The sequence below is a fragment of the Grampus griseus genome (genome assembly GCF_964374135.1).
Source record: "Grampus griseus genome assembly, chromosome: 9".
In the NCBI taxonomy this organism is placed as follows: domain Eukaryota; kingdom Metazoa; phylum Chordata; class Mammalia; order Artiodactyla; family Delphinidae; genus Grampus; species Grampus griseus.
In genome coordinates this window covers 15,764,610-15,776,918 of record NC_139003.1, presented here as the reverse complement: position 1 = coordinate 15,776,918, position 12,309 = coordinate 15,764,610, and the positions used below count along the sequence as shown (strand labels likewise).

Sequence of the window (12,309 nt, the reverse complement as noted above, 5' to 3'; positions counted from 1 at the left end):
ACCTTATACTATACGTTTACTTTTTCAATGCCAGCAAACAAAATTAAAATGCAAGGTGATCTCGATACTGTGCAACTGAATATTCACTAACGTCACAACAATGATGTTTTTCTATATTCGGGTATTTTGTGATAAGGGAGACGCCCATCTTATGCTTAAGCAGGCAAGATGGAGATGAATGCAAATGACCACTTTCCTTATTATCTAAGCACTCAAGTACTCAGCAAACCAAAAAAGTATCAAATGGCAAGGTTTCTGCATCAATGCTAGGATATGTCTGTGGCATAATGTTTTTTAATTAGCATGAAAACTTTCCACTTCATTCTGGTAGAAAATTCATCAGGATAATTAACACATAATATTCATTTATCTTTGAAGTTTAAACAAAAAATATGCATCAATTTTTTTAGTGACGTGAAGAATTACTTTTTGTTTTTGTCTTCCCCTGGCAACTCTACATTGCATACAGTTTGTGAGTTGACAAGCCAGGAAAGAACATTATACCAAGGTCCTATAAAATGAATAGTAAAGTCTAACTCTGACTAAAGCACATTACACTTCAATAACATAGATGCATTGCCCACCAGAGAGGCCATGGTGAATCCAATGACTTCAATATAACCATCGTCATGACGCTGAGGTTCAAAGTCATGGTGATCTCCTGGGTTCCCCCAAGGCATTGTGCCAGCACAATATCTGCAAGAGAAGAGTAAAAACAGAATGAAATTTGCTCCAGTCTTCCCATGATTATCATTGGGGATTAATTTATAGTTCGACCCGATGTTTATTTCACACATCTTTCTACTCTTGGTTCACACCTCCCAATAAAAAAGAAAATGAATTTATCACCTCCAAGTATCAATTTATGAAAATGGGGCAAAATTTTACAACAAAAGCATCCCGTGGAGCCCAACTTTCTCCTAATTATTTATCAACATGTCTCACTCTGTAATTCACAAATGCTTACTTTTTATCACATACCATGAGTTATCAATAGGTGGTTTCAGAACTTGGTCTTGGAGGGAGACATATACATGCCAATAGGAAAGGGAAATGGAACTGAGGTGGGTAAGCATCAATAATATACACAGAAAGAAGGCAATAAGTACCCCAGGACGAAGGAAAGGTAACTGAAGCGGACAGAAGGAGTGAAAAACGGATGAGACAAAGATGTGAGATTAGAAAGGGAAGGGGAAATCAAGGAAGTTAAAAAGTGGAGGAAGCAAAATCCAGAGGGGGGATGGGGGAGGAGCAAGAAGAAAAAGAGAAGAGCATTGTTATTGCTAATAAACAACGTTTCCTGAGAATCTACTAGGCCTTCTACTTCGACAACTAAAATGAAAATACTTCCGGAACAGGATGTAAGGGGCTACGTTGAGCACTGCCAAAAGTAATCAGGAGACATATTTTCCTAGCCATAGATTTACTCACAATCCTCATTTCAACTAAATTCAGTCTAAACAGAACTTGCTCATGGATTTTTGTGTCTGAGTTGTCTGGTTTGCAAATAACAAAGGGTCATAGATCCAACCCCTTTCAAAATCTTGGCTTCGGAGCCTAGAATCTAATTTGATGTCACTGAGATACATGCTTATTTTGAGACTAGTTAATCTTAAATATCCCTTTCTCCTGAGGTATATAATAGCACCACAGAGAGCTGACATCCTGGCTAGAAAATGCTCCTCTAATTGATCCTATTTTTTCAAAGTAATCATCTGGCAATTATTCTGAATGAATTCCATGCTGAAATCAGGCTGGATGGTTGCCTAATAGCTTTTGGGAAACTGAGAACAGGGATTTGTTCAAGTCTATCATTCCTGGGTGAGGGGTGAGGGGATGGAAGGCGTCAGTAATTGAGAATTACATTAAAATGTTCCAGTCCAGAGGGCTGCCTGGGCTTCTTAAGGGTGGGTAAGTATACACCATGCGTGCCGTATCACATAAACACAAAAGTACCACAGAGAACACTAAACAAACCAAGTAGGAGAACAAAATTATCAGACTCGAAAACCCTTAATAAGCCATTAAAATAACTGTTTTTCATTGTTTGTACCTGGAAATTCTCTATAATGAAAGCAGAAAACCTTAAGTCAAATGGAGTTCACATCAAACCAAGGAAACAATATGAACAGAGCTTACCTGGGTATATTTAAAAATACTATACACTGGAACTTCAGTTCCTGAATCTTTGGGGTGAGATCTGTTCCATCACACTGCAACAATCAAAGCAAAAAAGCAAGGATTCTGAAGTAGGCTCAAGTCTGAAAGACAACTAGGGTGACAACAGCACGTACCATGGTCTTCCCCTTGTCCCTGTCTCTGCTGAAGTGGATGCCCATTACTATGATTGAAACTTTATTCTGATTATAACTTTCCCAGACCCAGGGTTCTGGGCTTGGATTTGTTTTGATTTAATGTAAAAACAAAGCTGCCATTTGACCAGAATGATTTTTCTCTGGTCTCACAATCAAAGGAACGATCATCACTCTTAACCTTGGATTATTATTGGATAGCGTAAGTTGGCTTGTAGTATCAACATTAGAAAATTTATAAACGTTTAAAAGAATAAAAAGGATGAATCCTCAAGTTGAGGCAGTAGCAATCTCTACCAAAGTCATCTGATTCAAACAATAGTCGTGAATGTGACCATTTATTTTATTTGCTTTCTGAGATAATTTTTATTTTGAAAATATTCGACATAATATTTTGAACGCTGTTTAAAAGGAATATACCCTGCATGCTTTTAAAAGTATCTGTTATAAATTAGTATTAGCAATCGCTAATTAGTGATCTGCTCTTATCAATTTAATCTCTTACAGACTGTGACCGGTCTTCTGCGATAAACCGCTTTATTGAACCTGGCCGTGACCCTGGGTTTCAAGAGCCTCAGGGTGGCTTGGCCTCAATACCTGTGTGTGTGTGGCTTCCCTCACCAGTTAGTACTTTCCTCAAGAGCATCATCTGACTAATCAAAGAAAGGGGTTTCGTTTCCCTTTCTCATTTCCCACTGGTGACAAATGCCAAAAGAGGAACAGTCTAGTCATGACTGTAGGCCTCTCAATGTCAAAGGTATAAAGCCTGCTTTTATATTTGCTCTCCTCACACACTCATCACAGAATTTCCCCCACTGTCTTCTCTGCTGAAGAGAGGGTAAAGCATTCCTAAGCTCCCTGCTAATTTCTAAGGATGGCTTCAGAGGGAGTTTCAATCCAGGTAAAATGACTCTGCTAGTGGTCAAGGTTGTCTCATTCTCCTCCCAGCTGATCTTAACACAGCCTAATTTTTTTTTCATGAGCATTCTCAAAAATTGTTCCTGGGAAATCTTACAATCCTAAATAAACAAAGTATTTTCAAACGTTTTTTAGATAGGAATCAAATTCTGGACATTGACTGAAGGTGTTTTTACAACACTCTCAGATACTTAAATAAACATGAGGTCTCCCAATTTAAGGACTTAAAATGAGTTGATAGATGGCTCTACCAGTGAAGAAAAAATGTAGACATCTTAAATGATCAAAATTGAGTGTTGAAAGCAACTGAACTTTTTAAAAATAGCATGTGATACATCAAAAGCATGCAAAGCAGTATTGTTGCATTACAGAAAAAAATTATACTTAATATTATTGTACTTAGAATTCATTTTCTAAAAAAATTTTCTACTTTCTCCTCCTGAAAAACTCATCAGCGATTCTGGAAACTCATCGAATTCTGTGAGGATGGGCACCTTACAATGTATTGAGTTTTACAAAATTTTCTTATATATTATTGCATTTAAACTTTACAACTCTTTAGAGCGGCCGTTTTCAACTTTTTCCTTACTTCAAACACACAAAGGAAAATATGTACATACAAAATATCTTCCTGTGTACAAGCTCACACACTGATGAATCAAAACAAGAAGAAGAACACATGTGAAGCAGAACAAAATAATGCTGTATGTAGGTTTTCATTACTGTCCTCTGGGTGTGTGTGTGTGTGTGTGTGTGTGTGTCAGTGTGTGTGTAGCATTCATGTGAGAGATTATTAACTATTACCTTGGAAATACTGACTTCACCCTGTGGCAAAGATAAGATGGTCTGCTGTTATGTGTACATCTAATTGCTCTAACCCCCCATCCTTTTCATCTCACACTCAGGAAACATACAATGATGTCGTTGTAGAAATATCCTTGTGTCACAGCACAATGGTCAGTAACTGTTGCTTCAAATGCATATGTTGTTATGCCTGCTTTACAGATGAGGAGAGAGAACTCTTCTGAAAGGTTGAATGCTTCCCCCAAAGTCATATACCTCATAAAGATAGACCTAGGACTGAATCAGAATTGTTCAGACTTAGTTTCTATTGTTTTTTTTTCTCTTCATAAAAAAAAGAGATGATTACGTAGACCAATCCACCTGGAATGTTACATGTACAGGCTGATATCAAATCTTTTCTAGTTATTTGACTGCCACCTTGGCCTCTCTACAAGCTTCTTTTAATCCCTGATACACAGCCAACCATGCCTGAGATATTTCTCATCAGGAGGACTGCCAGATGTGGGAGAAAAGCTTTCTAGTGGTGAGGCGGCATAGAGCTTAATTTCCATCCAGCTGAGTTAAACAGTGGACAGCATTACCATTCCATATGGCCACCGCCCTCCGCTCAGTGGCTCTCCTGGCAGGTGCTGCAATGTTCCTAATAATGTGAAAAATACTGCAAGAGGAGGGAAGGTTTATTTTTGGCTTGGTTGAAGGCAGCCAAAGAAGAAACAGGGGAAGTTTGAGGCAAGGTTGCTGTTACTTAACTAACCATCATTTTATCAAAATCAAGATCTTTGCAGTTCAATGGACCATGTGTCTTTCTTGTATCTAGCTTTAAAAAGGCAATATTTTAGTTTTCAAAAGTTGCTACTGCTATAGGATGCTTGCTTTTCGTTGGTATTTCATGAGAACTGAAACATCTGAAAGTGATGCCCAGGGTGATTAGTGGTAAACTCTGTTTCAACTGATTTAGGAGATTCATGTCTCCTACAGGCTTTATTGGTGACAACGAATTTGAATTTGTATCCTCTCAGCCTCCTCTATATTCCTCTATAAATCCATTAGTTTAAGGTCATATATTTGTCTCTACTTACATGTATACCTTTTGTCCTGTCCCCTCCTGTCACAAATGCTATTCTTTATCTATTCCACGATAAATTCAAGCATTGCTACATTCCCATTCCTTCTTTCCCATCTATATATTTTTCTCTATCTTCCATGTTTCTCTTTCCTTATACAGGTATGTGCAGCAAAGTCATGTTCATTCCCTCTTTTAACTTGTTTACTATAAGGAAACACTTTGTCTTTCTTAATAATCAATGATACGCTATTTTTAAATATATCTCTTAGAGAAAAAATGACTTCCCATCTCCCTTGCCTCCAAGATGAGTATCCCTAAAACCTGGGATACAGACCCAGAGGGAAATAGCACCAAAAAAAAAAAAAAAAATCTCTTAAGTGGTGAAGGACCTTGAGCAGGCTGGAGAGCGAGTGACCACAAAATAATGAGATCAAAGTATTTTTCTAAGATGGAGACGCTTCAGATAGGCTGGGAATAAAGATACTTGTTTGGTGAGCATCTATTTCTACCTTAATAGCCAGCTCAACTTCATTCCTTTGATGACTCCCCCGACTGCACCATGGGCAGTTTTCATTTCTCCCTTTGTGCCACCAGTATATTATATAAGTAATCCAATAACAACATTGATTATATTGTTCTGCCCAGAGTTATGTGCCCTTCCCCATGACTCAACTGTGAGTTTCTTCAGTGGTGAAGCCAGTCATCTTATTTAACTTCATCCTCAGCAACTAAGACAGCGCCTGACACATAACTAAATGCTCATAAATGTTGACCAAACTACACTCAATTCAGTTAAAGTTCTATGCAGCCCACTGATTAAGTATATAAACTGGTATTTGGGGTTCATGTTAGGGGGCATGCTTTTTACATTTAAATGAAACGAGTCAACACATTCAATACTTACGACAACTTTAACATGCTTGGATAAATCTCTAGAGCTTCTCTGGAGGAAATCAGAAAAAGCTGCCTATACAAGGAAAGAAGGAAAGAAAAAAATCTTCATTGCATGGTTATGCCAAATCCTTACGTCTGTAAGATAGATAGGTCCTAGTGATTCTAAGTTATGCAAAAATATAAGACAAGTTCTCCTTTTGCTGAATCTAAAGTAAACTAGTGCAGAGACTAAGTTGAATTCTTTCTTTGTTTTCAAAATGTAACCTATAGGGGCTTCCCTGGTGGTGCAGTGGTTGAGAGTCCGCCTGCCGATGCAGGGGACATGGGTTCGTGCCCCGGTCCGGGAAGATCCCACATGCCGCGGAGCGGCTGGGCCCGTGAGCCATGGCCGCTGAGCCTGCGCGTCCGGAGCCTGTGCTCCGCAGCGGGAGAAGCCACAGCAGTGAGAGGCCCGCGTACCGCAAAAAAAAAAAAAAAAAAAAAAAAAAGTAACCTATAATAAAATTTAAGATCACAGTAGGAGAGTGAAAATGTAGGTAATTTCAAGGGTCAGTTTGGAGATCTGACTACCTTTCCTGATCTTCCTATTTGTCCATTAGATGCTGATATAATCTTTAACTTGCCACTGAGAATGTCTTATTTCACCCCGTTTTACTTCAATTCCCTCTATCCAGTGGTAAAATTTAAGCCACACTTTTTAAAATCAATATTTTAGAGGCCCCTTTTTCATCTTTCCAGCCACTCACGCCCAAGGATGTCCCCGAGTAGGAGGAGAAGGAAAAAGAAGGGGGCCCCTTTAATCTCATCTATGCTTCCATGAAAAACTTCCCATATTCTGTCAATTTCTCATCCAAATGTCAGTTCATACGTGCCCCTATGAAAACTACATTCTAACCCAAGACATGCCATACATCCTTCAATCTACCTAATTTCCTCATTCTCTAGATTGGCTTTGATGTTTGCTTTTCACACCACTCCTTGAATACCATGCCCTCAGTACAACTTTCAGGGCTTTTAAGTTCAAAGATGATGAACTCTCTGACAACTAACTTAAGAAATACATACTTACTTTCATTCTTAAACCAAGACATTAAACATTAACCATATATAGACACACATGTAAACATCTGAGATGTGTGTGTAATTATTAGCAGAGTATAGTTAGCATCTTTATTACCATGAGTGAATTAGTATAAATAATGTGTAATCATCAAAAAATGAAATATATACTTACCCCTGCATAGAACATTTTATTTCGAAAACGACTGTTGAATTTCTCTGGATTTGCTTCTGTAAAAGGGAAAAGGTAGTTTTGTTATAGAGACCTGATTAAAGGTAGTGAGTTAGATTAGCACCCCTACGTCTTCCCTCTCCCTCCCCATCCCAAGGACCCAACAGCTTCATCATCATCTTTCCCTTAGTTACAGGCAGTTGGCACAGTTGTCCAGTGCTGCAAAGTGTAGCCCCAAACTGGCATCAGTGGCAGCGTCAACTGGGAGCCTGCTAGATATGCAAATTCTTAGGCTCTACCCTGAACCTGCTGAATTAGAACGTCTGGGGGCTGGGGTCTAGGAATCTGCTTTAACAAGTTCTCCGGGTGATTCACACGCACATTAAGGGCTGAAACACTCTAGACTCTATTCAAAATAGAGGGCTGGCAGGGATACAGTGCAGGGGTGATAGAAGCAAGAGGGAGGGGGAGGAGGGGGAGGGTCAATTATTTGCTTTGACCTCCATAGGACATGGCTTCCATAAACTATGCAGTTTCAAATTTAATTAAATATGGGGAATTTGGATAATAATTAATAGAGAATTTGCTTTCATATTTTGCAAAAACTCCTAACTACCATCTGTACTGTTGTCTGTGACAGGCCTTGAAACATCATTTGATTTAGTGAAGTTATATAAATATAGATAGATAGATAGATAGATAGATAGATAGATACAGATGACCTGCAGAATGGACCCAGGGCATAGGACAACAAAAGCTCTGACTGGAATGGTTTAATTTTGAGTTTGTTCCTGAACGTTATATAGGTTGAGGACCATAAAACGATTAGACGAGAATTTGCATTGGAAAATGTTCACATGAATTCAACGGATTAAAAAATCCCCAAATGAAATGCTATTTCCTTACATTCTTTCTAATAAAATTCCAAGAGATTCCAAAGGAACCCACTGTAAATATTTGCTTTCTGCTCTTTTGTCCCATATGATCATTAATCCCTTCTTAGGGGTAGGTCTTTCTCCAAGTCATTTCTCATCAGACAGCTGGCTGACTAGCTGGAAGTCTCCAAATCCCAAACCTATTTTTGAATGGCAAGCGTGACACCAGAAGGCAAAGGTCATGGAGACCAAAATTCTACCTACATCGTCCACCTTCTGGACTCCATGATTTACATCCTTCACGTATGAAAAACGCATTCACTCCCTCCCAGGTCCCTAAAGGTCTCATCTCAATTATAGCATCAACTCAAAATCCAAAAATCTCATCTAAATCTCATTAGCTCATACTTCCCAAATCTCATCATCTAAATGATTTCCGCTCTGGATGTAATCCATTTATAATGATGATCAGACCCTGGCTATAATCCATTCCAATAGTTTAATATATTAATCCCATCTTTGTATACAACACAATAACATATGTGCCATTAGAATGGAATCCTAAAGCCTACTTTTGTCTGAAATTGGTCTTGCCTATTAGGGAGTAAATATAAGTTCAACTCTATGTTTATAAAAATCAGTAAGTGATTTGAACCTCACATAACACACATCTTCCAAATTCTCTGCATTGGATATCTACTCAATCTTAAGACTTCAGTTATGTATATATAAATGACTCTAAAATCTATGCCCACAGTACAGTGCCACCTTCAATTCAAATTGTATATATTATAAAAATCTTTCCTTCCAATGTCATGTCCCATTAAGGACAAATATTTTTATCAACATTATCTTCATGTTTCTAACACCATTGCAAAAATTTTACATTATGTATTAGTTGGTCACCTAACCCGTATCTTTATCACAAACTCATTTTCCTTCCTGTCTGAAATGCCCTTGCCCACTTTACTTCTCGTCTACAACAAACTCCTTCTTTATTTCCTACTATACTCCCTCCTACCCTTTCTGGAAACTTTCCCCTGATACCTTTGTCCTGCCAACAGTCCCTACCAAACTCCCACATTATACACTGTCTGAACAACTAATCTTACCCTTACTTTATATTCCCTTCTACTTTTATTTATTTTTTATATACAGGCCCATCCTCCAATTAAACATTCCGTTCCTGTAACAAACATTGAGACAGCCACTGGACTTGGCACAAGGAATATGAAAGTAAAGACATAGTCTTCTGCCCTCATGTTGTTTAGAGTGGGGGAGACAGGTCTGAAAATGAAAAATAAAATGTCCTTTTGTATATGCCATAGAAAGATGTCTCTGTAAGACAAAGTAGGAGTCACACACAAAGGGAATGATCAGAAAAGTGTTCCAGAGGCAAGTACACTTGAGTCTTGAATGAGGAGTAGATGCCACGTTGAGGTTCAAGATGGAAAAGAAGGTTACGGAGAACCTCGGACAGTGAGAGTTTCTCAAGGGCAGATTGTGCCTAAGTCTTATTACCTGGGCAAGAGCCTGGCAGTGTGTCCTTTGCAGTGATGGTGATGATGAAATTTGGTAAGCCATTGAAAATAACACCTTTTTAAAGATATCTGTCAGTTCTCCATATGAATCATGAAACATTCATAATCCTTTGAAACATGCTGATCTGCACGTCTCTGTATATTCGGTGAAAATAGCAAATCCTAAATCAGATTTAAAAACTGCTTCCTCTAGAGTCATAGTTGTATTTCCTTGACCTTGTAGCAGAGGCTCAAATCCTCTGAATAAGAAGTAACTTCAATGAGGCAGTACAACTTTAGCAGACAATCTCAGACTAAAAGTTTGATGTGTTTAATATCCTTCATGTCCCCCCCCCAACAAATGACAATCTAATTCACGCAGCTGGCAAAGCGAGACCTTGCTTTGCTACCTGATAACGATAATCATCGTTAACATGCCTATATGTTAATGGATTGGAATATTTTCAATGTACTTCCTCAAGCACTGTCATAATGCAGTAGTGATTAAAGCACTGGGCAAGACTCCAACTGACAATTAAATGACCAATCCTATTAAAACTCTCAATTCTGTTCCAAACAACTGCACGTTCTGATGTGCAACAGTTCAGCCATGCATGGCTTAGCCACTACGAGAATAAAAAAGCTTCTGTTTTCCAATCAAATTAAGTATACCTTCTATCTGATGAAATTATTCATGTTTGCATGCTGTATATACAAAATGTTAAGTCAATCAAAATGTTAAGACTATCTCTACTCCTTGCTTGATTTTTTACTGGTAATTCTAAAGGCATTTACACAGTAATGCCACTAATAAACTGTCTCAAAATAAATGTCGTTTTAATTGTCCCTTCTAAAAGAAATACAATATAAGTATCAATAGTAAGGCAGAAGTCTGCATTTGTCCCATGTCAATTTGATGGGTTATTTCACATCTATGCCCAAAATTGTTTCCGCAATTAATTTTTTTAAGATTCTGCTTTAGTGAGACTTGTTTTTCCTACCCATTGCATGTAAATGGATGAGCGTAATTCCCAACGTATTGTAGTTTTGGACTAATAACGAATCGGTTATTCTATGCAAGCTCTTTTGCGTTTGTTTTTTGGTAATGGCTCTTATGGGGCTCTGAATCACTCTGCAAGTATTTGATGGCAAACGATACAAGTTTTGTCATGAACTCTCAGTCCCTGAGCAGCTGTATTTGAGAACAGTTTGAAGTCTCAACTATGGTTTGCGTGGCCTGAGAACAGCCACTCACACAACCTACCAACAAAGTAAGTACGTGTGCCCCTATTGAAAATGCGGCCTGCTATCTTTCTCTTCTTTCTGCAGCTGAGCTGGAGATTTCTTGACTATCCAGGTAAAACTATGGGAAAAATCCAAATAAATGGAAAACAGTAAAAAAATAATAATAATAATAGCTTGAGTAATTATACCTTTCATCATAAATAATGATTTTTTTTTTTTTTACTTAATGCAAACAGAATAGACTAACAGATACTAAGAAGTCCACACCTCTGGTCTAGGCATATCAACCAAGTCTGGTTCCAATAGTTTGTGCATATTTATCGTGTACCATCTCAACATCCTCTCCGTAAGTATGGTATGCGTTACTCTCAGTCAACAGCAATCCTCCCTTATCCAGCTCTTCAGTGGCTGTTTTTCCTCAAGGGCCTGGGCTTACCTGCAGGGAAAATGTTTGCCATTCCTTCTCCGATTGCAGGAAAGCACTTACACTAAGCCTCGGCAATAAAGTATTCAAAGTAAAGTATTAACTCTTGGCATCTTTCAACCAATTATTTTATAATCACACATATAGAACGACGTAGACATACATATACACCACAATTTGTATGTTCCTCTCTAAAATGAAATAGTTCCACAGTTTAAAAGAAAAGAAAAAAATCGCTTTCCCACAAGAATTCTTTCTAAGCCTGGTCTTTCCACCGTGAGGTCTCTCTTTGCTGCCCTCTCATTCTGAGGCACCAAAGTTTCACCACAAGGAAACATATCATTAGGATAACTTTCAGATTAATAAGACAAGATATTAGGCTCCCTTGAATGAGCTCTCTGTCCGCCACTTACTCACTTAGACCTCTTCTCCTGGCAGGATGTCTAATTTGGAGGTTCATGCATTAGTGATAACTGTACGACTTTACAAGTACTGTTAAGAAACGTAAAGGTTTTATTAGGAAGCCCAGATCCAGAGTCTCCCAAAGAATATGAGAAATAAATGGGGTAAGAAATGGAGAACGAAATCTCCAGTTACTTCCCCAAGTCTACTCTCCTTAAATTAGGAAAGGCAGCAGGTTATAAATGCCAGCCCTAATGTAGGACCCTCTGAATATCTAATCTCTGAGAACTGTCTAGAGCAGGGAGGTGCGGAGCGTGTCGGTGTTTCTGATTTGGGTATTTGCTATTTATGGTTCTGTTGTCAACCAAGCTTTCTATCTGTGATTTTCTGGTTGACCAGAGAAAACTATGACTCTTTCTTTAATCAGTACTCCTTCTACTTAGCTCAGCATTTGACCCTCAAAGCCTCATGAAACCAGGAATGCAAAGTCTAACAAAATTGCTGAATTCGGTAAGAGAATTACAGGTTTATACTCTACTTTTATTTTGTCTTCTAACAGCCTTAATCCTATAGCCCCATTCCTGATCTTTAGTATATAAAAGTGTTGTCAGAACTTTC

The 12,309-nt window shown here is 38.3% G+C and overlaps 1 protein-coding gene across 2 annotated transcripts in view; it reads right to left on the bottom strand.

The window, feature by feature from the left end:
* Positions 1-12,309, bottom strand: part of DGKI (diacylglycerol kinase iota) — a gene marked incomplete at both ends in the record, with an annotated part of 452,324 nt that overhangs the window by 177,751 nt on the left and 262,264 nt on the right. For both annotated transcript variants that reach the window (XM_082662462.1, XM_082662463.1), the window contains 4 exons: positions 585-696; positions 2,140-2,213; positions 6,005-6,067; positions 7,229-7,284. In XM_082662462.1, the coding sequence (XP_082518588.1) occupies positions 585-696; positions 2,140-2,213; positions 6,005-6,067; positions 7,229-7,284 (305 nt within the window). The remainder of the gene's footprint in view (positions 1-584; positions 697-2,139; positions 2,214-6,004; positions 6,068-7,228; positions 7,285-12,309) is intronic.